This window comes from Vulpes vulpes, chromosome 2 (assembly GCF_048418805.1).
Source record: "Vulpes vulpes isolate BD-2025 chromosome 2, VulVul3, whole genome shotgun sequence".
In the NCBI taxonomy this organism is placed as follows: Eukaryota; Metazoa; Chordata; class Mammalia; order Carnivora; family Canidae; genus Vulpes; species Vulpes vulpes.
In genome coordinates, this window is record NC_132781.1 from 18,899,744 (window position 1) to 18,927,041 (window position 27,298).

A 27,298-nucleotide genomic window follows, 5' to 3' on the forward strand; every position below is an offset into this window, starting at 1 on the left:
CTGCCTGTAAACCTTGGCAGCTTTTTATATCCCAACACATTCCTCTTGGGTACATTGCAAGGGTACCTCTTCAAAAAGTATATACCAGGTCACTTTATAATGTGAGACATATTTTAATACATATTTTTCTTCAGGTGGATTGTACTTCTCAGTTTTATTAAGTAAACAGTTAAAAGATGACCAAGTGATCTCTTGGTTTTGACCCATCATCAAGTATTTCACTGTCCTAGAATTAATGCATGATCCCACAATAAGTGTTATTGAAGAAATTAACATAGCAAAGACTAAATAAAAATAAAATCCCTTTTTATTCACCTTGAGGGTCTCTTCGCTGTAGGGTGGGTTTTGTGGCACAGTATAAATATCTCTTGCTATGTAAATCTTTTGGGTTCATATCTTCCATTACCGAGAGTCTAGATAGCAAGGGATACCACATTATCCAAATATATTTAGTTCCTGAGTTTAAGACAGCTAGTAGCTAGGAATCAGATAACGAGGCTTCATCCAAACAGATACCTAATTCTCCTCACTTCTTGAGTTTGGCTTGAAAGGTACCTCAAGTGTATAGTCTACACACTAAAAATTTCAGACATGATGAGTTTAAAATACTGGCTTTGAGGCTCCTCCATGTTCCTGTTTTCAAAGCTGCGTAGGTGTTTGATAGCATCATGATCATTGTATAGAATGCCCAGAAATTACCACAAAACCAAAGCAAACGCTTTGTGTAGTGCCCAAGAAATAGGTACAGGCTCTTACGTTTCTGAAACAGACATACTAACCATAGACTACCATAGAGAACCATGGTGGAGGTTTCTGACTATGTTGAACTCAGAAAATACCCACATTTTAAAAAATGAAACTTGAAAATACAGAGGAAATTAGAGGGTTTTTGGTTTTGTTTTGTTTTAGCTGGGTGAAATTCAGCCTTTGTAAATAGATGTTCAGACACATGTTTGATGGCATACTGATGGGTAGGATGTTTCAGTAAGAAAGAAGAACGGGGTGCCTGACTGGCTCAGTTGGTAGAGCATGTGATTTTTTGATTTCAGGATCATGAGTTTAAGCCCTACATTGGGTATAGAGGTAGATTACTTATAAATAAACAAACTTTTAAAAATGAGAAAGAGGGGCAGCCTGGGTGGCTCAGCGATTTAAGCGCCTGCCTTCATCCCAGGGCATGATCTTGGAATCCTGGGATCAAGTCCCATGTCGGGCTCCCTACATGGGGCCTGCTTCTCCCTCTGCCTGTGTCTCTGCCTCTGTGTGTGTGTGTGTGTGTGTGTGTGTGTGTGTCTCATGAATAAATAAATAAAATCTTTTCATAAATAATAAATAAATAAATAAATAAATAAATGGAAAGAAAGATAGATGATAGATAGATAGATAGATAGATAGATAGATAGATAGATAGATATGGGATGGGTCAACCATACTAGGTGGTAACAACAGAAAATTGTCTTTCCTTTTTAAATTTTAATCAGTTTAGGAAGAAATAGTAGTAACTGGCTGGCACTGGAAATACAGCAAATTAGTAGGTTAACAGTATGAGACTTTGCCTAAACTCACAGAGCAAGTTCTCTTTTTAGTACAAGGCTAGGAAACAGCCACCACTTAGTGTCTTTGAGGCCTACTGCAATGAATGGTGGAACATAAGAGATAAGTGCTAAGTAAGAAGTATGAAATGTGCGCCTAAACTTTTTTTTTTTTTCTAAACCATTGTGTAGTGCACCTGGAAGTGGTCCCATGTTCAGACCAACCACAGTGGCTGTAGATGAAGAAGGTGGAGATGATGATAAAGATGAATCAGCTACAAACAGTGGCACAAGTGCCACTGCCACTTGTGGCCCAGGATCTGAATTCTCCACAGATAAAGGAGGCCCTTTCACTGCAGTACAAATCACTAATACCACTGGACTGACACAGGCCCCTGGGTTAGCTTCCCAAGGCATCAGCTTTGGCATTAAGAATAATGTAGGGACCCCACTGCAAAAATTGGGAGTGTCATTTTCCTTTGCCAAGAAGGCTCCTGTCAAACTCGAGTCAATAGCATCAGTTTTCAAGGACCATGCAGAGGAAGGGACCTCTGAAGATGGATCAAAAGCCGATGAGAAGGGTTCTGATCAAGGACTACAGAAGATGGGAGACTCTGATGGTAGCAGTAATCTTGATGGTAAAAAAGACGATGAAGACCCTCAGGATGGAGGGTCCCTTGCCTCAACATTATCTAAGTTAAAAAGAATGAAGCGAGAAGAAGGAGCTGGGGCTGCAGAGCCAGAGTATTACCACTACATTCCCCCAGCACACTGCAAAGTAAAACCAAATTTCCCCTTCCTACTCTTTATGAGAGCCAGTGAACAAATGGAAGGTGATAATAGTATACACCCGAAAAATGCCCTAGAGAGCAAAAAAAGTAGTTCTCCCAAGCCTAAGGGCTGTGTCAAGGTGGCAGTAAGCCAAGGAGCAGAGAAGACAGTTGATGAAGTCTCTGAGCAACAAACAGAAACCAGTGTCACAGAGCCCTCAGAGCCTGGAAGCAAAGCTGAGACAAAGAAGTCCTCAGGAGGGGATGTGAGTGAGCAGGATGTAGAGAGTGCAAGTCAGAAGGTTTCAGAGAACCAAATGTGTGAGTCTAACCCTTCTAAAGAAACTTCTCAGATCACCACAGCAGGGAAAGAAAGCCAGGAGGGACCCAAACATCCTACTGGTCCCTTCTTTCCAGTTTTGAGCAAAGATGAAAGCACTGCCCTCCAGTGGCCATCAGAACTTTTAATTTTTACTAAGGCAGAACCCTCCATTTCATACAGTTGTAACCCTTTATACTTTGACTTTAAACTTTCAAGGAACAAAGATGCCAGAGCTAAAGGGACAGAAAAACCAAAGGACATAGGCTCCTCAAAGGACCATCTCCAAGGCCTTGATGCTGGTGAGCCAAATAAAATCAAGGAAGGAGGAGAGAATATAGAACATTCCTCGGGAGGCAGAATGGATGCACCTGCTTCAGGGTCTGCCTGTAGCAATCTGAACAAGCAGGAACCTGGGGGTAGCCAGGGGTCAGAGACAGAGGACACAGGGAGGAGCCTTCCTAGCAAGAAAGAACGATCTGGGAAGTCCCACCGACACAAAAAGAAAAAGAAACACAAAAAATCCAACAAACACAAACGGAAACACAAGGCTGACCCAGAAGAGAAAAGCTCTAAGACAGAGTCTGGGGAGAAGTCTAAGAAGCGCAAGAAACGAAAACGAAAGAAGAATAAGTCATCAGCTCCAGCAGATTCTGAACGGGGACCCAAACCAGAGCCCCCTGGGAGTGGTAGCCCTGCACCGCCCAGACGGCGGAGGCGAGCTCAAGATGCTTCCCAGCGGAGACCCCTCCCGGCTGAAGAAGGAAGCAGTGGCAAGAAGGATGAAGGTGGAGGTGGTGGTGATTCCCAGGATCATGGTGGCAGGAAACACAGAGGTGAGCCTCTGACTTCGTCCTGCCAGCGAAGAACTAGCACCAAACGGAGTAGCCGATCCAGCCATCGGAGTCGCCCCAGTAGTGGAGATGAGGACAGTGATGATGCTTCCTCACACCGGCTACACCAGAAATCTCCTTCCCAGTACAGTGAGGAGGAGGAAGAGGAAGAAGACTCAGGCAGTGAGCAGTCCCGTAGCCGCTCCCGGTCAGGCCGGCGCCATTCCTCACATCGTTCCTCCCGGCGTTCTTACTCAAGTAGCTCAGATGCTTCTTCAGATCAGAGCTGCTATAGTAGACAGCGCAGCTACTCTGATGACAGCTACAGTGACTATAGTGATCGATCTCGAAGGCACTCCAAGCGCTCCCATGACTCTGATGACTCTGACTATGCCAGCTCCAAGCACCGGTCCAAACGGCACAAATACTCCTCTTCCGATGATGACTATAGCCTCAGTTGCAGCCAGTCCCGAAGCCGCTCTCGGAGTCACACCAGGGAGCGCTCAAGGTCCCGGGGCCGCAGTCGCAGCAGCAGTTGTAGCCGCAGCCGGAGCAAACGGAGAAGCCGCAGCACCACAGCCCACAGCTGGCAGCGGAGCCGAAGCTACAGCCGTGACCGCAGCCGGAGCACCAGGAGCCCTTCCCAGAGATCGGGTTCCAGGAAGGGATCATGGGGTCATGAAAGCCCAGAGGAGAGGCGTTCTGGTCGTCGAGACTTCATCCGCTCTAAAATCTACCGCTCTCAGTCTCCCCACTATTTCCGATCAGGCCGGGGAGAAGGTCCTGGGAAGAAAGAAGATGGCAGAGATGATGGTAAAGGGACAGGCCCACCCTCCCAGAACAGCAATGTTGGCACAGGAAGGGGGTCCGAAGGTGACTGCAGCCCTGAAGACAAGAATTCCGTCACTGCCAAACTGCTGCTGGAGAAAATCCAGTCAAGGAAGGTAGAGAGGAAACCCAGTGTGAGTGAGGAGGTGCTGGCCACCCCTAATAAAGCTGGGCTCAAACTCAAAGACCCCCCACAAGGTTACTTTGGCCCTAAGCTCCCCCCATCTCTTGGCAATAAGCCTGTCCTTCCACTAATAGGGAAGCTCCCAGCTACCCGAAAACCCACCACCAAGAAATGTGAAGAGTCTGGCTTAGAAAGGGGGGAAGAGCAAGAACAGTCAGAGACAGAAGAAGGGCCTCCAGGGAGTAGCGATGCCCCATTTGGACATCAGTTCCCTTCAGAGGAAACAGCTGGCCCCTTATCAGACCCACCCCCAGAAGAGCCAAAGTCTGAAGAAGCTACTGCTGATCATCCTGTGGCTCCACTAGGCACCCCAGTGCACTCTGACTGCTATCCTGGGGACCCCACCATCTCCCATAACTACCTCCCTGACCCCAGTGATGGGGACACACTAGAGTCCTTGGATAGTGGCAGTCAGCCAGGCCCTGTGGAATCCAGCTTGCTGCCTATAGCGCCAGACCTTGAGCACTTCCCCAGTTATGCACCTCCCAGTGGGGATCCTAGTATTGAGTCGGCTGATGGGGCTGAGGATGCTTCCCTGGCCCCTCTGGAGAGCCAGCCTATCACCTTCACTCCTGAGGAAATGGAGAAGTACAGCAAGCTCCAGCAAGCCGCACAGCAACACATCCAACAGCAGCTTCTGGCCAAGCAAGTAAAGGCCTTTCCAGCCTCTGCTGCCCTGGCCCCAGCCACTCCAGCCCTGCAACCCATCCACATTCAGCAGCCAGCTACAGCCTCTGCCACCTCGATCACAACTGTTCAGCATGCCATCCTACAGCATCATGCGGCAGCAGCTGCTGCTGCAATTGGAATTCACCCCCACCCTCATCCCCAGCCACTTGCCCAAGTACATCATATTCCCCAGCCCCACTTAACCCCCATTTCCTTGTCCCACCTCACTCATTCAATCATCCCTGGCCATCCCGCCACCTTTCTTGCTAGCCATCCCATTCACATCATTCCTGCCTCAGCCATTCATCCTGGGCCCTTCACCTTCCATCCTGTCCCACATGCTGCCCTCTACCCTACCCTGCTTGCTCCACGGCCTGCTGCGGCAGCTGCCACTGCCCTCCACCTTCACCCACTACTTCATCCCATCTTCTCAGGTCAAGACCTGCAGCATCCGCCTAGCCATGGCACATGAGTTGGGGGATGGGAGCCCAGGTAGGGCCAGGGAAGGTGACCCATATATCTTCCCTCGGGGGTGTTGAGCCATTAATACCAGCAAGTACAAGCTGGGATGGGCAGTGTCTGACAGCCAAAGAATCAAGTTTTGGCTTGCAGGGGTGGTTTTAGATTTGAGGTTTGCTTTGGGTTTACTATCAGGGATTTTTTCCCCCTTCCCCCTTTCTGTTTGTCCCTCCTCCTGTGTTTCCAAGCTAGGGAACACCAGTAAGTGCTCCCCACCCCTCTGCGGCAACATCTCCAAACTCGAGTTTGGATACTCGTCTCCTCCCTCTACTTTTTATCCTCTGCTCTCCCCTTCTGTAAATTTTGAAACATTTTCTTCCTCTCTGGCCGGCGGTTTGGCCATCGGGTCCTGCGCTCTCAGTGTCTTTGACCATCCCTTGGTGACCTTATGCTATCCCGGGTGAGGTGGAAAGGGAGTCTGACCTGCAACTAGATGCTACTCAGGCTGTTGTTCAATCCACTTCCCACACAAACAGCCACATATTGGCACTGTTGTCCTCATATCCCTCATCCCAGAAGAGATATCTGCATATCCCAGAAAAGAAGATGCTATCATGAATAGAAGCTATGCGGAACATAAAGTCACCCGTGTGCTTACCCAGAGAGGAGCTCATGTGTCTGAAGGGTGTATTTTCTTCTGTCATGTTGATGTTTCCTTCTTAATTTATAGGATTTTTTTAATGTAAAAAATTGCACTGAACTCTATAAACGTAAATGCTGCTTTTTGTAGCTCATATAAAAAAAAAGGTTCCATATTTGTAGTATACTGCAATAATATTTTTTACATCCAGCTCTTTAAGTGATCCTTGTTCTGGTGGCTTTGTGTAAATATGTTTGCCCTAGTTGAATTAAGAAACTTTAAAGGTTATAAAATGAAAACAAAAAATAAAGTACCTGTTTTCTGCTAGATGCAAAAATGACTAAGCATGTATATTTTATCAAGCTCATGTATTTTTTGAAGTTATGAACTATAAAAATGTTAAAACAAAAAAAAAGGAACATTGTTTAACATTTTTTGCTGGGACAAAATGTTTAATTTGCAGTAAGTGGTGCGCCCCGCACTGGGATTTTTGAACTAATGGGCAGCAGTCGGCTGAGGGTTTCAGAGGGATCCTCAGTTATGACATCTCCCTCGTGCTTTGCAGTTTTATACAGAGAAGGAGGTAGGCCCACAGAGGAGGGAGAGATTTGAGAGCTTTATTCTCTGGAAGCAGTGAGATTCAGAGTGGTTGTCCTGGGGGGGAGAGGGAGAGGGTTCCTGGGTGCCTTGTTCCAGGCAGTCCATTTGCCTTCCTAATACTTAGCCCCCCTCTTGACAATTTTTTTTTTTTAATGTGCCTTTTGGGTTGGCTAGAAACTGAAGTAGAAGTAGACTTAAGGGTCATAGAGTTGGGACAGTTTCTTCCTCCTCTTGTTGGGAGGTGAGCACATTTACAGATACTGCAGATTCTTTTGCTTCATAGTTTCCATGCCTTCTGCCCAGCTTAGTTTAAGCAGTGAAGATTTTCTTTTTCCTTTTCTCCCATGACACCTCCCAGAGGAAGCACCACCTCAATTCCTCTTCCTCCTCTTGCCTTTCACCTGGGCTCTCAGACCTAATTAACATACTGACCCATTTATGTTGCAGGTCTCATCTTTGGCATAGTTAGCATTTCCCTACCTATTCCTGTGGCTAGAATTGGGTGGTTACTGAACAGGAAGAAACAAACCATACGTACTTGGGCCAAGGCTCTGCATTCTGCCTTTCTTCTCAGATTCCCAAAAGAAAAAAATTTTGAGTGAGAAGCAAGGGCAAACAAGGCTCTTGACTGAGCCTCCTACCTGTTCAGTTCTCCTCATCTGAGTGAGAAGCATCACTTTTGATAACTAGCACTGGAAAAATGAAATCATCTGTTTGAAGTGAAGGGACTCATTTTTCTTTGCTTTCAGCCCATGTAAATATTTAAATAATACAGTATTAACATTTTTGTGCTGCTTCCCATTAGCTTGTAGATTGAGCCATACTCTGGCTGCCTCTCTACCTTCCTGGGGGCAGTTTTCTTTAAACCTTCAGAATAGTGATTTTAAAACTTAAAGGAAAAATAAAATAACCTATCCTTACTTACAAGCATTACAGATTGTATTTAACTTTATCACATATGATAGAGATATATATGCTGTAAAATTAGGGAAAGGAACTTTCTAATAAACCAATGATTTGTGGAAACTTGGCAGAGTCTGTCGTGATTGTTGCCCCATCCATTCAAGCTGGGAAGGGATGGAGTTACAGGCTACAAATAACGTGAAGTAATCAAGGAATAGATTCTTGTGAACGAGTTGCTTATGATTTTTGGAATTGAGCTTCTCAAGACAGCCTGCCCAAGTATAGAGGAAAAACTGCCATAGGAGGAAACAATAGTGGTTAATTTCCTTTCGGTCTTAGGTGGTATGTCTTGGAATGCACTTCCTTTCCACTCTTTCCCACAAGAATTTTCTTCTAGGTCTACTTTTTTCCTCAGTTTAGATATATAATCTCTGTGTGGTAGAACCTATGGCATGGAGGTGCTTACTAAATGGGTTTAGAATTTCTGGTTTTGAAACTTTTAGGATCTGCGATGAACTTCAGGGTGATGGGAATAGGAGTCATCTGCCTGGCCTTTGCCTTCGAGATGGACATTTGTATACCCAACCAGTCTTGGATTAATCTTACCCTTTTAATACTACACTGCAATGCTTGAGAGCTACCTGGTAAAAGGAAATGTGCTCTAATTGTTAGAGCAGATAAAAGCCTCGGTCTCATCTTCTGTTTCAAAAAAAAAAAAAAAAAAAACACAGAAAGTTTAGCAACAAAAGCTAATGCCTGGGTGATTCGGTGGGCTAAGCGTCTGCCTTCGGCTCAGGTCATGATCCCAGGATCCTGGGATTGAGTCCTAGGTCAGGCTCCACATTCAGCCTGCCACTCCCCCTTCTTGTGCGCTCCCCTGTCTCTCAAAATCTTTTTTTAAAAAAAGCTAACCATAGGTTTATAGTGATAGTTTCCTCTCTCCCTCAGTCTTTCAGGAAGGAGTAGTACAATGTTTCTTTCATGCTTTTTCATGCAGCTGTGTTCTCACCTTGAGGAAAGAGAAGCTGTTCAATTTGAACCTTATGTCGGATGCTCAGATCTGCCTCTTTTCATAAAATAGCAAAATCCCTGCCCAGAAAGAAGGCATGTTAGAAAATGAAAGTGACATTCTAAGCAGGCAGGGTGCAGTGCAAGAGGCAGACTGGCCTGTAGAGAGAGTTACAGGGACATGTGCAGGTGTCTGATCCCAGTAAGGGTTTTTTCAGCTACCTGCCCTGGCAACATGGACATACTCCCCTCTCTACACCCTTGATGCCTAAATCAGGCCTTGTCAACCATTTCCATTCTTATTTGCCAGAAATACCTTCACCTCTCCCTTACCAGCTCATGTCTGTGCCACATTTTCCCGGCCGGCCTCACCAGGATCTAACTCCTTATCCCATTTAAGCTTACTTACCCCATGTAAGCTCTTCAGAATCTGGGTGTAATTCATTTTATATTTACTGCTTTCCAGTAAAATTGTAAGTTCAGGACAAGAACTGATTTTTATACTTTTTTATTTTTTTAGTCCTTTAGAGAGTTTTAGGTAGAGTTGAACACAAACATTTTGACTATTTAAATATGAGCAAAGAAAATATTAACGGAGAATTATGCAAGGATTTAACAAGGAAGCATCAAAGATGATAAAGGATTTTTATATATCTTCCACATCACCTAGCTCAGTGCTAGGCACATAGAAATTCAATATATATATATATACTTTTTAAGATGCTATTTAGAGAGCCAGAGACATAGGCAGAGGGAGAAGTGGCTTCCTGTGGGGAGCCCTATGCGGGACTCAATCCCAGGGTACCCAGGATCACAATCCGAGCCGAAGGCAGACCCTCAACCACTGAGCCACCCAGGCGTCCCTGAAATTCAATAATTATTGACTTCATGAAACCTGAACAAAACTTTGGATTCATTGAGGAATTCTAGGACTCTGCGTTGATGGGAAAGTGGGAGCACTCTGCCAACTATCTCAGAAGGGAGATCAACCAGCTATGGCTCCAGAGGAATACCCATGAGAAACCAAATTCTCGAATTATCAAACTTCTCCCAAGTCTGATCCTTCACATAATTCCAGTTTCAGCTGATGGTATGTCCTACCAGCCAGTCAGGCACCAAAGCTTTGAATTACTTTGACACCTCCCTACCACATCCAGTTACTGATGGTGTAATCTCCCCTCTCTCGTTCCTGTCATCAGTATCCTGGTTCAGGCCTCACCACCTTTAATGGAAGGGATTGCAGTGGCTGCCCATCTGATCTTCCCACTAAGTCCTGCCTTTTTCAGTTCCTTCTATCCACAGAGAAACAGTGTAATCATCTGAAATGGAGCACAATTGGTCAATGTAGCTCTTATTCCCTGACTTAAAAAATCTTTATGATTTTCCAACTCTTAGAGTTCAAATTTCTTGAGGCATTCAAGGACCTCCAGCGATTTGACCCCAGCCTTCCATTCTACCCTCATGCCCCAATCCTCACCTTTGGACACCTAGTGCTGAGTTGGCCACTTGCCTTTTCCCTATAATCGACCTCTATGGTCTACTGCTCTCTTTGCTCATGTTATTTCCTGTGCCTGAAAACCTCTTCATTCTCAGACAGAAGGCAACATGGTAGAATGGTGAAGAACATGGATTCAAGTGTTTGAATCCTTGTTTGGCCACCCATTGGCTATGTAAGTTTAGGCAATTTACCTAAAACTATGTGCGATGGTTTCTGCATTTATAAAATGGGCATAATAGTACCTATTTCATAGGGTTGTCAAAAAGAACAAAGATAGGACTTCAGTTAGGCATAATGTCCACTCTTCAAGGCATTCTTCACTGTCCCTCTGCTGCAGTTACATGTGTTCATGTCCTAATTCTGAGCTAAGTTCTTTAAGGATCCCTGACCATTATCTTTGTATTTATCACTCAGTGCCTTGAGCAGAATAAATACCCTTTTTTAAAGATTTTACTTATTTAAGGGTGCATGGGTGGCTCAGTCAGTTAAGTGTCTGCCTTCAGCTCATGTGGTCTCAGGATCGAGCCCCACATCAGGCTCCCTGCTCAGTGGGGAGCCTGCTTCTCTCTCTGCTCCCCACTCATGCTCTCTTTTGCTATCTCTCTCTCTCTCTCTCTCTCAAATAAAATCTTTTTAAAAAAGATTTTTTTATTTGACAGCAAGCACACAAACAAGCGGAGCGGAGCAGCAGGCAGAGGCAGAGGGAGAAGCAGTCTCCCTGCTGAGCAGGGAGCCAAATGCAGCTGATCCTGGGATCATAACCTAAGCTTAAGGCAGACGTTTAACTGACTGAGCCACCAAGGCCCCCCAGAATAAATACCTATTAAAGACTTCAGTGGAAAAAAAAAAAAAGACTTCAGTGGAATGTGACAATATTGGGCTATACAGTATGCAGCAGTAATACCACTTGGTTGAAGACAAGGAGAGAGTGGAAGGTAAGTATAGGACAGAATTAAGTATTTATGCTAGCAAATCATTGCATGCCCACCACAAGCTTAGCACTGGGAATTCAGCAGTGAAGAAAGTCCAGACTAAAGTTCAAGGAGCTTCTAATCTAATAAAGGATAGGATTTTGAGCTGTGTGCTGAATTATGAGAACAGAGGAGCTGAAAGGAAACCTGAATGGCACAGGATAGCTGGGCAGGATGCGATGATGGTTAAGTTTGGTTAGAAAATACAGAGCAGAAGGAGGATGTGGCAGTCTTCCTTTACTTGGAGCAGATCTCTTGAATTTCCTTCCTGTGAAACTGCTTTTTGGAGGAAGACCTGCAGTGCCAATAAGACTTGTCACTCTTCTTCCTGTCCTCTAGAGAAAATTACCTTGCCTTTCTGCGCAAAACTACTTCTCTTTCCACTGTGTGACTTCATGTTTCCGTGCTCCCATTCAGTCTATCAGCAATACCTACTAAGTGTTGGGCTCTTGGCTAGGTCCTGGGGCCACAGAAAGGAACCTGGCTCTCAAGGGAGTCATGGACACAATCATGTCCATGAATGGACCATTACAAAACAGCATGATCGGTGCTGTGCCCATGTGTGTCAACCCCAGAATACCAGCCTGAGGACTTGAAGGAGGCTTCCCCTAGGCAGTGACCCCACTAGAATTAAGTCTTAATTGGACAAGAGCTCTGTCACCTATGAAAGACTGAGGGTCTGCCTTCAACCAAAGAAGCTGGTGTATAGTCCCAGAACCTGTGAGCCTAAAGACCCTGGACTCAACTCTATCCTCATCTCCTTTCCCCTTCACCACCCCTTCACCAGCACCAACGGCACTGCTGTGACCACACTAAGACTTGGCCTGAGATGGAGGGAGAGTGGAGAAACCTGCTACACCAATATGGCTGACCAAGGCCCTGGAAGGAGGAAGTGGGTAAGTGAGTTATCCAAAAGGATATAGCAGCTTCAGGTCTTATCAGGGGACAGCACCCCTTCCTCCACCTCTGACCAAGTCATAGTGGGCCACAGCAATGCAGACCACTATGAGATGGAGAGCAAGAGCTGTAAAACAACTAGAGTGGACGTGTACACACCATTATAGTTCATGGTTATGCTATCCCAAGCAGAAAGGAATGGTGGCTTAGACTAGCCTGGTGTTAGTGGAAATGTGAAGATTCAAGAGACATAGTTGAAAGGCAGAATCAACAAGACTTGGAGATAAACTACTCTCAGGAAAAGGGAGGAGTCATGGCTTTCAGCTATTAGCATCCACCCCCCAGGGTGCCCTCACCCTCTTCCTGGCAATCCAAGAAACCATATGGTTCCAGGGCCTGTAGCCCTTTCCTCTGCCTACTGCTCAGCAAGTGAGTTCCAGTCTGATAAGAAAAGCCTTCCTGTGGTGGAGACTGAAAGGAAGAGGAGGGAGCTAGCCCATTCCTGCCCAGGAGATTGTGAGAGAAGGAAGATGGCCAGAGTTGTATGTCCACTTCATGCCCTCTGGCTTCTGGAGTGGGTGCAGCTGTTCTTGGGACCTGGTGCCATCCCTCTAGCCTGGGCCTTGAACTTGGACCCAGTGCAACTCACCTTCTACACAGGCCCCAATGGCAGCCACTTTGGGTTTTCACTGGACTTCTACAAGGACAACCATGGGAGGTAAGGCTGGGGTGAAGTTTGGGTGTTGGGGAGAGAGTTACTATCACTACTTCTGTGAACCCATTTGTGATAGAGGTTGAGCAAAGTGACTTAGAAGTCTATTCAGAGGGATCCCTGGGTGGCGCAGCGGTTTGGCACCTGCCTTTGGCCCAGGGCGCGATCCTGGCAACCCCGGATCGAATCCCACGTCGGGCTCCCAGGGCATGGAGCCTGCTTCTCCCTCTGCCTGTGTCTCTGCCTCTCTCTCTCTCTCTCTGTGACTATCATAAATAAATAAAAATTAAAAAAAAAAATTTAAAAAAAAAAAGAAGTCTATTCAGACTCTATTCAGACTCTATTCAGACAGTTCTTTTTAGGAATACTGGCAGGAACTAGCTCAAGTAAAGGTGTCAGGGAGGGGCACACATGGAAAGGTGAGCACCAAAACTACAGGAAAAACAAAGGGAAGATAAAAGTTGATGCCTTCTTTTTTCCTTCAAGGGTCAGTTGTATGACCTATTCCATCTTTGTTTTCTCAAAATACAGAGAGGAGCATGTGTCTTAAATTTACTTGCAAAACTATCTACCTGCCCCCACCTTGCTGTTGTATTCCATGTCCCTCTTCCCCATCAAAATTACAGATATTTGAAAAGAAACAATAGAGCATTAATGGTTGGGATTAGTCAGCTGCGAAATCAGACTTCCGAGATTAGAATCCTGGTTCCTTCTCTTTGTTGTAACTACCCTGCACTACTTATTGTGGTAGATGCTGTGATGCCCACCTCTGGGGAGTGGGAATGGCAGACAGCCTTCAACTATCTGACTCTTAGAGTCAGATAGGAGGAAGAGAGTCACCTCCCCCAAAGTCAAGTCCCTTTTCCAATGCGACCTACAATCAATGACTGATCAATGAGGAGTGTGGAGGGAGGTGTAAGGGTCTGATGTTCTCATCTCAACTTGGGACTGTTCTGAAGAGTTCTAGCTCCAGAGCTCCCAGGATGTTGCCTCATGGCTGTCAATGGGTATGGATCTGCATTTGACCCCTTTCTCTGCCCACTCCTGCTTCTTTCCCTTTCTTTCTAAATACTGGCCTCATAGGCATTACTTAAACATCCTGCAAGCTAAAAGAAAATTATAGCATTTTTTTTTTAGTACTTGTTAAGCATTACTTGGCTGGCACCATGCAAAAATGTCCCTCATACCTTGATTTCATTTACTTCTGACATTGGTTGGTATTGTTCCCAATTTATATATGGTAGAGCTATGATTTGAACCTAGATCTACTAAAGTCTTTGGTGTTATCAGTATCCCACTTTAGAGGTGGCCAGTAGTTTCCCTAATCCTTCACCATTAAAACTAGCTCTTAGAAAAGCATCTGATAACAGTATTAAGTTCTAGGAAGCATGTAAACCTCTGACTTTTGGTGTGGGGCGCAGAAGTGAAGGATATGGAATTGGAGGGTGTGCAGAGCTTAGGAGGTCTTTTTCAGCAAGGATACAAACTCTTCATATTCAAATCAAACCAAAAGGTTATATAGTACCAGCTTTACCGTTAACTGGCTAGATTACTTTAGGCACGTGGTTTCCCCACTGGGAGACGGTTTCATTGACAGTAAAATGAAAAGATTGGCCTCCATGGTCTGTGATGTCTCCTTGAGGGAAGACGATCCAGTGCCTTCCCAGGCACACAGCCCTTCCGGGTAGTGCTCTCAACACAGGCACCAGGGCAGGTGCTACCTCGGCATCTGCGCCGCACTCACCCAGCTTTCCTACGCAGAGTGGCCTTCGTGGTAGGAGCCCCGCGGACCCTGGGCCACAGCCAGGAGGAGACGGGCGGCGTATTCCTGTGCCCCTGGAGGGCCGAGGGTGGCCAGTGCACGTCGCTGCCCTTTGACCTCAGTGAGTCCTGCGCAAGGAGGGTAAAGGAGGGGCCACCCGGAGCTCGGGCAGCCTGGCTTCAGCGCCCACCCTTCTTATGCCCTCCAGATGACGAGACCCGACGCATAGGCTCCCACACCTTCCAAACCTTCAAGTCCCGGCAAGGACTGGGGGCGTCGGTCGTCAGCTGGAACGACAACATTGTGGTGGGCGCCACGGAACGGGGAGCAAAGAGCAGTCGGGGGCAGGGACACGTAGGCGGGGATCCCGAGTCCCGCCGATTCCCCACTCTCCTTTGGCCCTGCTCCAGGCCTGCGCCCCCTGGCAGCACTGGAACGCCCTAGAAAAGACCGAGGAGGCCGAGAAGACGCCCGTAGGTGGCTGCTTTGTGGCTCAGCTCCGGAACGGCCACCGCGCGGAGTACTCGCCGTGTCGGGATAACACCATGAGCTCGGTTTATGTGAAAAATCCGTTTAGTGAGTTCGGCTCCCTGTTTTGTTTCCGCCCACTCAGGGCCACTGAGCTCCGCCCACAGCCCCTCCCCAGGAGCCGCCCAGTCCCCGGCTTTCCGTCCCGCATTTCCCCTTGGCCCAGCTCCTAGTCCCACCCCGCCTCGCTCCGCTTGGGGGCCGCGCCCGTAGGTTACCCCATGGCCCCGCCCCGGCCCCGCCCCGCCCCGCCCCGCCCCGGCCCTGCCTCCGGCTCCAAGGTATCCTCGCCCCGCCCCTTCGCTGACCCCTCCCCTCCCTCCTCTAGAGCTAGACAAGCGCTATTGCGAAGCGGGCTTCAGCTCTGCGGTCACTCAGGCGAGTGGGGAGCACTAGAGGCGTGGGGGGGGGGGCTTCCAAACACGGCCCCCCCTCACTTCCAGGGCTTCCCTTTCAGGCTGGAGAGCTGGTGCTTGGGGCCCCCGGCGGCTACTTTTTCTTAGGTACGTGCCCATCTGTACACTTCACACCCTTCTCTCGGCCTGCGGAGGCCGCAGGCGTCTGGGCCCCCACACCCGCTGTCCCTCGCGCCGTAGGTCTCCTGGTGCAGGCGTCTATTGACAATATCATCTCGAGTTACCGCCCGGGCACCCTGTTGTGGCACGTGCCCTTCCAGAGCTTCACCTACGACTACAGCAAGCCAGAGTACTACGACGGCTACCGGGGTAACCCTGGCACCTCCCTCCTAGGCCTCCCAGCCCTCTGAGAATCCCCGCCCACCCCGCGGGTCAGGTCCTGAGGCGCCTCCACCCTCTGGTCCCTCGGCTTCCCCGCCACCGCCAACTCCCATTTGCCTTTCCCACCCCGGATTAGCTGCGTAGCCCCGGGCTGACCTTGGCCTCTCGATGGCCTGTTTTCCCATCTACACAATGCAGGGTTTGGACTGGGTGGTCTCTGGGTCCCCCTTCTTCCTTGCCCATGGCCTTCTCGCTGCTTCGCCCTCCCAGAAAGATTAATTCGTGCTGTCTCTTCAGGGTACTCGGTGGCTGTGGGCGAGTTCGACGGGAATCTCAACACTACAGGCAAGAAATCCATTTCGGGGACAAAGGATGGGGAGCCCCGCCCCGGGAGGAGCACCTCCAAGCCCTGCACCAAAGTCTCCCCTGGGTTACAGAATCGCGGGCGGGAGGGTCAGTGGTAGGGTCGAAGGACCTCATTCACTGGGGTCCGGCTCTCCCCAGAGTATGTCCTCGGTGCCCCGACCTGGAGCTGTACCCTAGGAGCGGTGAGTGCCCCCTGTCCCGCCACTCGGCATCCCAAGCCTTCGACCCCACTCCTCAGCTTCACGAGCCCCTTTCTCACTCGGAACGGAAGGCTGTCCTGGGGAGCAGGAATGACGCGCTCCTGTGCTTGTCCGTGCAGGTGGAAATTTTGAACGAGTACCACCAGACGCTGCACAGGCTGCACGGAGAGCAGGTGGAGGCCGGTTCCGGCGGGGGTGGCCGACGCTGGGGAATTGGAGCCCTAGAATGTTCCACGGGGTTTGGGGGGGCAATGTGCAAGAGAGGGTGCCTGTCTGGGCGGGGGACGGGGATTCAGTAAGCTTCGTCTTCCTGCAGATGGCTTCGTATTTTGGACACTCGATAGCCGTCACTGATGTCAACGGAGACGGGTGAGGCCACCCCATCCCTACCCGTTTGGGTCCCCCATCACCAGAGGAGTTGCCTGCTCTGGGTCGCCTCCTTTCCTCCCCCACTCCCACGTAACCACCGAGGGGAGCGGGAGGGCGAGAATGGAGCCGGTGAGTTTGGGCTAATCTCCCAAACCCACCCCGTGGCACCGCCCATCCGGCCTGCAGGAGGCAAGACTTGCTGGTGGGCGCGCCACTGTTCATGGAGAGCCGCGCGGACCGCAAGCTGGCCGAGGTGGGGCGCGTGTACTTGTTCCTGCAGCCTCGAGGTCACCAGGCGCTGGGCGCCCCCAGCCTCCTGCTGACTGGCACACAGCTCTATGGGCGATTCGGCTCCGCCATCGCATCTCTGGGCGACCTCGACCGGGACGGTTACAACGGTAAGGGGCAGAGAGGAGCACCACTTGCTTCAGACTGGTTAACAGCCAGAACCAAGACCGCCGATTTGACCAGAGGGCAGCCAGAGCGGGGAAGGGCTTTTCTCTGGAAGAGTTGAATGGGACCAGTTTGTTTGCATTGGTCCAGGCAAGAGATGGTGACCACCTGGATGTGAATGTGGTCAGTGGAGTTAGAGATGGGGGTGATGTCACAGATATTTAGTAGCTGGACTATTAGGACTTGATGGGTGAGTGGGTGGATGTGGAGTTAGAGAGAGGAGTTGGAAGGGATAGTGTTGATGCCTTCACGGCCTGGAGCTCAGACCCAAGGTCTGGGTGGGGGTGGGGATGGTGGGCGGTGGGGATCAGCAGTTCAGCTCTGGGCCTGTTTGACCTTGAGGGCCTGGGGAGCATCAAACCCACGGCCAGAGAAGGCGTGTGCCTTCCCCATTCTCACCAGATAGGCGCTTGGGAAGGGTGGATGAGATCCCTGCACCTGTGAAATGAGAAGAGGCAAAGGATAAAACCCTGGGGAGCAAGAGCATTTAGCGGACCCTCAAAGGAAGTGAGTCTGGAAGGGAGACAGGAGTGTCCAGAGAAGTAGGAGGGAAACCAGGAGATCTGATGGCCCAGAACTAAAAGGAAAAGAGTGCTCTGAGCAGGAGGAAAGGGGTCAGTGGCGCCAGATGCTGCTGAAAGGCATAATTAGATGAGGCTGGAGAAGTATCCATGGGCTTTAGCAAGAAGGAGATTATTGGTGACAGTGACACTGATTCAGGGCTGGGTAAGGACAGAAGTCAGGATGCCATGGGGCAAGGTATGAATGGAAGTGAAGAATTGGAGGCAGTGAGTGTAGACATGTCTTTCAACCAGTTTGTGAAAGAAGAAAGAAAAGATGATTCCTGAAAGGAGATGAGGGCCAAGGGAAGGTTATTCTAATTTCAAAGCATATGGAGTAGGTCGAATGTGGAGAAAATGATCCTGCGGGGGGGGGGGGGGGGGTGGTTACCAAGGAAGGTACCTGTGATGCTCTGAGGGGTAGGCGGGGCTGGGATATTTAGGGTAAAGGAGTTGGGGAAAGTGAGTTCAGATTTATAGCACAACAGTTGGGCTACTTCTCTTTGTGAAGGAAGTAGGGGGCTGGGAGCTTGACAGAATGAAGAAAGTTGGAAATAAGTGCTGAGCAGAGTGGGAGAGGGGGCCGAGCAGAACTCCCCCAGGATGGCTGGGAAGCACCTGGTTCCCTAGCACAGATGGATGGTCAGGAGTCCCTGAGGCCCAATCTGCTGAGGTCTGGCCAGGCTTGCTGAGGACTGGCAATGGGGTAAGATGGCAGAGAATATGACCAGGGTGATCGAATGGTCAGAAATAAGTGAAGAGATCAAGATGCCAAAGACCAAGAGAGGGGAGGCCCAGAGTCTGGGGACAAGACTGGTCAGGGTAGACTTATTTGGATGAATTCTGTGTAACTCAGTCAGAAAAATCAATAGATTTTTCTTAAAATTTTATTTATTTGACAGAGCACAAGTAGACAGAGCAGCAAACAGAGGGAGAGGGAGAAGCAGTTTCCCCATGAGCAGAGAGCCCAATACAGGGCTCAATCCCAGGGCCCTGGGATCATGACCTGAGCCAAAGGCCAATGCTTAACTGATGGAGCCACCCAAGTGCCCCTCAATAGATTTTTAAAAGGAAAAAAGTACATAGAAAACAAAATCAGAAGACAAAGGAAAGACAGTTATAACCTATATATAAAAGATCTTAATTCCTGTCACATGTAAAAAACTCTTACAAATTAATAAGTTTATGATGATTAACAAATGCATTTTCAAGAGTGATCTTAAAAGTTATTAGTGATGACAACTCCTCAGGATTAAATAGGATGAAGAGAGACACCTAGATGGCTCAGTTAAGCATCAGACTCTTGATTTTGGCTCAGGTCATGATCTCTGGATCAAGCCCCCAATTGGGCTCTCTGCTGGGTGTGGAGCTTGCTTGGGACTCTCTCTCCCTCTCCCTCTGCTCCTCCCCACTCACAAACGCACATCCATTCTCTCTCTCTCTCAAATAAATACAGTCTAAAAAAAAAAAAAAGAAAGGAAAAAAGAAATGGGGTGAAGTTCCGTAGGGGAATAGGGGGCCACTACTTAATCGGTCGTGGTTATTTAACCTTCTGGGACTCAGTTTTTTCATCTAAAATGGGAATAATAATGCCTAATTTTCAGGATTAAACAAAATTATGTCAATATGTTTTCCTCAGTAGATACCAAGGGCTGCTACTGTCTTTATAATAACTCTACTTGATCGGTCTCTTTTGTACTCAGTTGTAAACTCCTGGAGGGCAGGGCAGCTGCCTTCTTGACCCAGTCCCTCTGCTGGTCCCCTGGGATCTGCCAGAGTGGGAGCTCTGGGCCACCTGGATACCAAACAAAAATTGGAGAAAATTATAGCAAACAGCCCTTTCTGTTGCTCCTTCCAGATGTTGCAGTGGCTGCCCCCTACGGAGGTCCCAGTAGTCTGGGCCAAGTGCTGGTGTACCTAGGTCAGAGTGAGGGGCTCAGCTCACGCCCCTCCCAGATCCTGGACAGCCCCTTCCCAGCAGGCTCTGGCTTCGGCTTCTCCCTGCGAGGTGCCACAGACATCGATGACAATGGATACCCAGGTGGCCCTAGAATGCCTCCAGCTAGCCAAGTGGGGCTTTCGGGATTAGATGGAGATAATGAAAGACACAGTCAGAGGTCTATGCCCCGCTGAGTGTTCTGATCCTTCTGGGAGGTCAGGGGAGGCCAGGGGAGGCCAGGTCAAAACTCCAGTGGGGCGGGCTGCCCAGGTGGCTCAGCAGTTTAGCGCCGCTGAAGCCCAAGGTGTGATCCTGGAGACTTGAGATAGAGTCCCATGTCAGACTCCCTGCATGGAGCCTGCTTCTTCCTCCGCCTGTGTTTCTGCCTCTCTCTCTGCCTCTCTCTCTCTCTCTCTCATGAATAAATAAATAAAATCTTAAAAAAAAAAAACTCCAGTGGGGCAAATAGTGTGGGAAACCCCGGGAAAGATGAGATAAGGATATACTGCCTCCTCTAACTGCTGATTCTGACCTCTCCAATATCTTTAGACCTACTGGTAGGAGCTTATGGGGCCAGCAAAGTGGCTGTGTACAGGTGAGCGCTGGCTCCAGGGGCATGGTGAGGGAGTGTCCCCACCATCAGAGGATCCTGGGCCAGGAGGACCCACAACATCAAGCCTCACCCTGTCCCACCAGAGCTCAGCCAGTGGTGGTGGCCAAAGTCCAGCTGCTGGTACAAGATTCACTGAATCCTGCTGTGAAGAACTGTATCCTGCCTCAGACCAAGACACCAGTGAGCTGGTGAGGAGACAGGGGGCACAGGCCTGGCAAGATTTGGGATCTTGAAGGGCCCTACCCCTGAGCTCAACTCATATATTTGCAGCTTTAACATACAGATGTGTGTGGGAGCCACTGGGCACAACATTCCTCAGCAGCTGCGTGAGTGTCGTTGTGGGGACAGAAGGGAGTTGGGTCTGAGCTCATCTGGAAACTGGCCACAGAGACCCTGACCCTTCTTGTTTGCCCTGCCAGCCCTAAATGCCGAGCTGCAGCTGGACCGGCAAAAGCCCCGCCAGGGCCGGAGGGTGTTACTGCTAAATTCTCAGCTGGCGAGCAGCACCCTGCATCTGGACCTGGGCGGGAGGCACAGCCCCATCTGCCACACCACCACCGCCTTCCTCCGAGTACACCCAGGCTGGGGATGGGAAGGGTTGGGTGTGCAGGCCTGTTTATCCAGCCCTTGGGCATGAGCTGGGTGCTGTGGGTCGGGGGGTGGCCAGTGGGACATGTATGGCAGGTGTGTGGTCCGACTTTTGTCCCCTCCCTAGGATGAGGCCGACTTCCGGGACAAGCTGAGCCCCATTGTACTTAGCTTGAATGTGTCGCTACAGCCCAGGAAGGATGGAGTAGCCCCTGCCATCGTGCTGCATGGAGACACCCATGTCCAGGAGCAGGTGGGGGTGGGCAGGAACAGGCAAAAGAGGTGCGGGACCCCTGCCAGAAAGTCAGGTTTAGGGTTAGTGTCCAAGTCAGTAAGGCGAATCCCCAAACCTTGATATCACCTCTCATCTCTGATGTCACTCTAAACCCTAATGAAAACCCCCAAATCTCAAAATTCTCTCAATCCTGATACAAGTCCCATGTGTTGTGGATGTTACTTCTAAACTCTGACAAGCCTATAAACCCTGATGTCACCATCATAACATGATCCCAAACCCTGATGCAAATCCCAAAGCCATGATGTCAGCCCCAAACTCCTTTTCAGTCTCAGAACTTCGTTAGACTCTGTGTGTGTGTGTGTGTGTGTGTGTGTGTGTGTGTGTGTGTGTGAGAGACTATCATAAATAAAAAAAAAAAAAGAACTTCGTTAGAAGTTCCGTAAGTCCTGATGTGACCCCCAAAATTCACATGTCCCCAACTCACCACACACCTTGATTTGCCTCTTCTAGACTCGCATCATCCTAGACTGTGGGGAAGATGACCTGTGTGTGCCCCAGCTCCAGCTCACCGCCATCGTGTGAGGCCATTTGCCCCATGACACCCCTTCGCCCCCTGGGGCCTGATACTCTGTCCTCGCCCCCTTCCCAGACCCTGGGCCTGGATCCAGCCTTCTCTGCTTCACTCCTTTCTCCCCATAGGATGGGCTCCCCACTCCTCATTGGAGCTGATAATGTACTGGAGCTGCAGATGGAGGCGGCCAATGAGGGCGAGGGGGCCTACGAAGCAGAGCTAGCTGTGCACCTGCCCCCAGGTGCCCACTACATGCGGGCCGTCAGCAACATTGAGGTGACGCTTCACTTTGGGGGCATTACCGTGGACCTGGGAGGTGCAAGAGCATTGGCTCTCATTTTCCACCTGAGAGCCCCCACTTTTCTTCCACATTGTAGTAAAAACTGTGATCTTTTTTTTTTATTTGGAAAAGGAGTACTTACTAATAGCATAAAATCCGAGGACTATTATAAAGCCCAGACCAAAAATGGCTCAGGAATTAATGTCAGCAGGAACTTGTGTTAGAAGGACTGTGTTAATGGGAACTCTGTTAGCATTTGAAAGGAAGGTGGACTTCCTTTGGGTCTTTTCTCTCAGTATGGACAGACACTTACATGGGCATTATTTACTTTTTTATTTTGTTGATCACAGTAGTAGTAGTTTATCACAATGGGATCATGCTCTATGTAATGTTTTGTGTTTTTTATTTTCAAAAATGTCATTGAAAATAATAAGGTGCTCTAGAGATACATAAAGGAGAATGTGACGTCCCTCAATCTCCCATCCTAAGAAGCGTCCCTCTCGACCCTGGCCCACAAGTCTCTTCCAGGCTTTCCAAGGGATCTTACATATATATGGGATACTCCAACCATCTTTTTTCTTTTTAAGATTTTATTTATTTATTTATTTATTTATTTATTTATTTATTTGAGAAAGAGAGAGATCACGAGTGGAGAGAGAGGCAGAGGGAGAGGGAGAAACAGACTTCCGCCTGAGCAGGAAGCCTGATGTGGGGCTCGATCCCAGGACCCCTGGATCATGACCTGAGCCAAAGGCAGATGCCCAATTGACTGAGCCACCCAGGTACCAAACCAACCATCTTCTTTCTTGAAACTGTCTCCCTGAAGGGCTTTGAGAGACTCATTTGTAACCAGAAGAAGGAGAATGAGACCAAGATAGTGCTGTGTGAGCTGGGTAACCCCATGAAGAGGAACGCCCGGGTGAGACCCCAAGGCATGGGTGCTGGGTCCACTCCACCAGGGACTCATACACAGCCAAGTTTTAGGGGTCAGGCTTGGAGTCCTATAGCTCTGGGCTGAAATTCTGGTCCTCACACTCCCTGTGTTCTTGAGTGAGTGGCTTTCCCTCTCTCAGTGGGCTTCTGAGGTAATGATGGGGACGTGGAGGATGGGAACCAGAGGTCACATGCAGGACAGGGCTGCCCAGAGTGGGCATCTGGGCCGTGACTTTGCCCCCCACCCCATCTCTCAGATAGGAATCACCATGTTGGTGAGTGTGGAGAACCTGGAAGAGGCTGGGGAACATGTGTCCTTCTGGCTGCAAATCAGAAGGTACTAGACTGGGAAACATTCCTAGCCACCACCCTTCCCCTAGCTGATCCTGCTGCAGACACCCTCAGATGCCCTCCTTCCAGAAGGGTCTTCTGGGATGCCCACTCTTCAGACTTCCCTGTTCCCTTTCTTCCCCCAAAGCCTTGTTTCTGAGTCTTGGAGCCCTAGAAGAAGGTCTATCCCAGGTCTAACTTCAGTGTGGCATGCCGTTTGTGGAGTTAGCACTTCCTGAGCACTCTTAAACTCTGGCCCTACCCCTAGAGAGTTCTGCCGTTCACTGGGCTGGGTCCCTGACCTGCTCCTCCTTATCCCCTCCCCTCTAGCAAAAACAGCCAGAATCCGAACAGTGAGGCTGTGCTGCTGGATGTGCCAGTGCGGGCAGAGGCCCATGTGGAGCTAAGAGGGTGAGACCTGGGGTAGATCAGGGAGGTGGCAGGCACAACCCTAAGGTTCAGAGGGCCTTGGGGGAACCCCTACAGGCAAGTCAGGTGATAGAGCTCACCCTGAGGGATTCGGGCCCCTGCAGGAACTCCTTTCCAGCCTCCCTGGTGGTGGTGGCAGAAGAAGACAACAGGGAGAACAGCTCTGAGAGCTGGGGCCCCAAAGTGGAACACACCTACGAGGTGCGAAGGACCTCCTGGGGCTCAGGCCAGGGTGGGGAGGGACCCAGGAGCTAAGCATGGGTGCTGAGCCACCTAACATCCTGCCGCCGCCACCTGCCAGCTTCACAACAATGGCCCTGGTACCGTAAGTGGCCTCCACCTCCACCTCTGCTTTCCTGGGGAGTCCCAGCCTTCTGATCTGCTCTACATCCTGGACATACAACCTGAGGGGGGACTTCAGTGCTTCCCCCAGCCCTCTATTAACCCCTTCAAGGTGAGAGGCTGAATGGAAGAAAGAGTTGTGGGTGAGGCCCCCAGCCCATCAACCAGGGTCCCTCCAGCAGGGTGGGTGGGGAGGTGAGCGGCGCCTGGGACTGACTGCTTCTTTGCCTCCCCAGCTGGACTGGAGGCAGCCTACCCCCAGCCCATCCCCCACTTCCCCGGGGTATCACAAGCGGGAGCGCAGGCAGGCTTCCCTGCCAGGGTCCAGCCAGCCCTCTGGGCTTCAGGATCCAGTTCTCCTGGTGAGCAGACTCTGTGGTCTCCAGCTGAGGCCTCCTTGGGACAGGGGACAGAGGCTCTGGGAGGCAGGGAGAGGGGCTGTCAGTGTGATGTGGGCCGTGGGTGGGCCACCTTGGTCCCCCGGAGTACTCTAGGTGAATATGCAGGGTGGGGCTGGTCTTGTGTCTGGGGCCTGGTGGGGGTACTTGAATCTTCAAAGGTTCCCAGTACCTTAAAGACAAAGAAGAAATGTCAAAGCAGAGTTACAAAAATTCTGAGTGTTGAACACTGTGGGATGGCACCCTTCTTCCTGCCCTTTCCCTGCATCTCTGGGACCGTGTGAGCAGACTCATTTAGAGATAATGTCGGAAGTTTGAATCTGAGGCCCTTCCTGAGAGGGAGGCCCAAGCTTCCTGCCCCCTAACCCCTTTCTGTTGCTGGGTCCTTGGGGTGATGAGGGGTGAGGAGTCAGAGGGCCTGGGGACCAGTGACGTATCCCCTTAGAGCTGCAAGTCGGGGCCGCATACAGTGGTGCAGTGCGAGCTGCAGGAGATGGCGCGAGGGCAGCGAGCCATGGTCAAGGTGCTAGCTTTCCTGCAGCTGCCCAGCCTCCAGCAGGTGAATGGGCTGCCGGTGGGTGGGGCTTTCTGGGGGTGGGGGCCAAGCTTGCTCCCCGGAGAGATGGGGCCACAGGGTGAAGAGGGAAGTGAGGACAAGGCTGACTTTTGAGGGGACAGAATGAGGCCAGGGGGCAGGACTCACAGCAGGGAGGCTGGGGGGTATTCCTGCAACCAAGAGGCCTGTGTAAAGGGCTTTCACTCCCACCCCATTCAGAGGCCGCTGGATCAGTTCAGGCTGCAATCGCAAGCTTGGTTCAACGTCTCCTCCCTTCCCTACGCTGTGCCCTCCCTCAGCCTGCCCAGTGGGGAAACTCTGGTGAGTATGGAGCGGTGGTGGCAGAGGAGAGGCGTTCTCCAGGACACACTGCCTTCCCAAGGATGGGGGAGGGACACCCTGGGAGTCTGAGGGGTGGCGCGGGTAAGTGGCTTGGTTGGCTGTCCTCAGCCCACAAGTTTGAGTCTATGAGAGAGGCAGGTGCCAAGGTGATGGAGAAAACGTGGGTTTGCCCTCAGGTGCAGACACACCTGCTTCGTGCCTTGGAGGAGCGGGACATTCCCATCTGGTGGGTGCTGGTAGGCGTACTCGGAGGCCTGCTGTTGCTCATGCTCCTGGTCCTGGCCATGTGGAAGGTGAGGCATGAAGGGATGGTGGGGTCCCCAGGTGGGCACAGGCTTGGCCCTGCCCTACTTCACAGGGAGGCAGAGAGAGATGGTGACCCAGAGCCCATTCACATCTCCACTATTAGAGTATCATTCTCCAGAAGACGTCTTCCAGGGCACAGACCCCTGGGAGAGGTGGCATAAATCCTAAGGCCTTTCAACCTGTTCCCTACTGAGAGAAAGAGTCACGGGGAGGGAGTCCTGGCTGCTGATGAGAACGGACCTCAACTCCTGACTCTGTCCTTCTCCCTGAATGAGGTGGGAGACCCGTACGATCCAGACCCCTGCTGGGTCATCCCTCCTTTGCACCAGGGGAGCTATTCTCAAACTCGGTCAGGTGCTCCAGCCCTGGGAAATCATGGTGCTTTTAAGGAAAATCATGCATTAGGCTTAGAGTCATCAAATACATATCATTTTGTACTTAAGTCACATAGAGACATAATGGCCAATATTTAAGAAAAATTCAAGGGAGGGGCACCTGGGTGGCTCAGTCGTTGAAGCATCCGCCTTCAGCTCAGGTCATGATCTCAGGGTCCTGGGATCAAGCCCCACATCAGGTTCCCCGCTCATCGGGGAGTCTGCTCCCTCCTCCTTTCCCTGTGCCTGCCTCCCCTGCTTGTGCTTGCTCTCTCCCTCTCAAATAAATAAATAAATTTTTTAAAAATTCAGAAGAAAAATACCAAATTTTTTAAAAAGTAACTTGTTCCCTGAATTATCTCGGAATGAGGAAGGCCTCCCTTTGTGCACGCAGTGGGATCTGATTCTGTGCTGGTACAGGGAGAAGACCTCATAACTGGCCACTTTCTAGCATACTTCTTCAACTGATCATCTTTATATCCTGTTTCCGGCCTCTGTGCACCTGCAGGGAGGCTTCTTCAAGCGCAACCGGCCACCGCTAGAAGAAGAGGAAGAGGAGTGATGGAGCAGCCCACGCTCTGTCCTAGGAGGAAGGCTGGGGACCTGCCTGCTCTGCCCTTTCTTCAGTGTGCGCCCCCCAGCTCTGCTCACCCACGGTTGGAGCTGTGCCATGGAGGCCTCCTGATACTCCCCTCTACCTCACCCCCCAGAGCTGGCCACTCCTTTCCCTGCTGCCAAATAAAGAGACTGAGTCCCAACCCCTGCATCTCTGGGACCCCCAGCATGCTGTCTCCTCTTGGGTCAGGGAAGAGAAAGGGACCAGGGACAGGTGATGTTCAGAGTGAGGGTCTGGGGCTGCTGGAAGTGTGGGCAGAGGGTGTCTCTGCCAGGCAAATGTTGCAAATGACTGTTTTTGGAGAGTGTCTGGGAGTAGAGAGTGAGGGTAGAACAGAGGAGAAAGGGTAGCAGGCCTCCAGGTGAGACAAGAGGGGGATGGGGTATCTGGAGGTTGGAAGCATTATGGAAGGCAGGCTGGTCACTGGTGGACAGCTTTAAGTATTTTTGTTTTGTTTTGTTATCATGATTTCGAAGGGATAAGCCTCAAGTTGACCTGGGATTCAGGAACATAACCAGCTCTCCCCACTCCCATTTTTATTTATTTATTTATTTATTTATTTATTTATTTATTTATTTATTTATGACAGAGAGAGAGAGAGAGAGAGAGAGAGGCAGAGACACAGGCAGAGGGAGAAGCAGGCTC

At 50.0% G+C, this 27,298-nt stretch overlaps 2 protein-coding genes across 16 annotated transcripts in view; both read left to right on the forward strand.

The window, feature by feature from the left end:
* GPATCH8 (G-patch domain containing 8) overlaps nt 1-7,860 on the forward strand; it is a 119,567-nt gene extending 111,707 nt beyond the window's left edge. For all 15 annotated transcript variants that reach the window (XM_025986912.2, XM_072747025.1, XM_025986911.2 and 12 more), the window contains one exon: nt 1,725-7,860. In XM_025986912.2, the coding sequence (XP_025842697.1) occupies nt 1,725-5,607 (3,883 nt within the window). In that variant the 3' untranslated portion in view covers nt 5,608-7,860. The remainder of the gene's footprint in view (nt 1-1,724) is intronic.
* A 4,510-nt stretch (nt 7,861-12,370) lies between these two features.
* Nucleotides 12,371-26,818, forward strand: ITGA2B (integrin subunit alpha 2b). Its single transcript, XM_072747032.1, has 30 exons — nt 12,371-12,829; nt 14,585-14,706; nt 14,794-14,891; nt 14,996-15,161; nt 15,442-15,491; nt 15,571-15,616; nt 15,710-15,838; nt 16,148-16,195; nt 16,355-16,398; nt 16,536-16,589; nt 16,733-16,785; nt 16,972-17,183; nt 19,657-19,839; nt 20,287-20,332; nt 20,434-20,538; nt 20,621-20,676; nt 20,770-20,921; nt 21,066-21,191; nt 21,687-21,754; nt 21,876-22,023; nt 22,854-22,946; nt 23,218-23,297; nt 23,621-23,701; nt 23,824-23,920; nt 24,021-24,173; nt 24,298-24,423; nt 24,905-25,018; nt 25,235-25,336; nt 25,534-25,650; nt 26,546-26,818. The coding sequence occupies exons 1-30, from the start codon at nt 12,495-12,497 to the stop codon at nt 26,597-26,599; spliced, it is 3,258 nt and encodes a 1,085-aa protein (XP_072603133.1). The 5' UTR covers nt 12,371-12,494; the 3' UTR covers nt 26,600-26,818.
* Nucleotides 26,819-27,298: the final 480 nt, after the last annotated feature.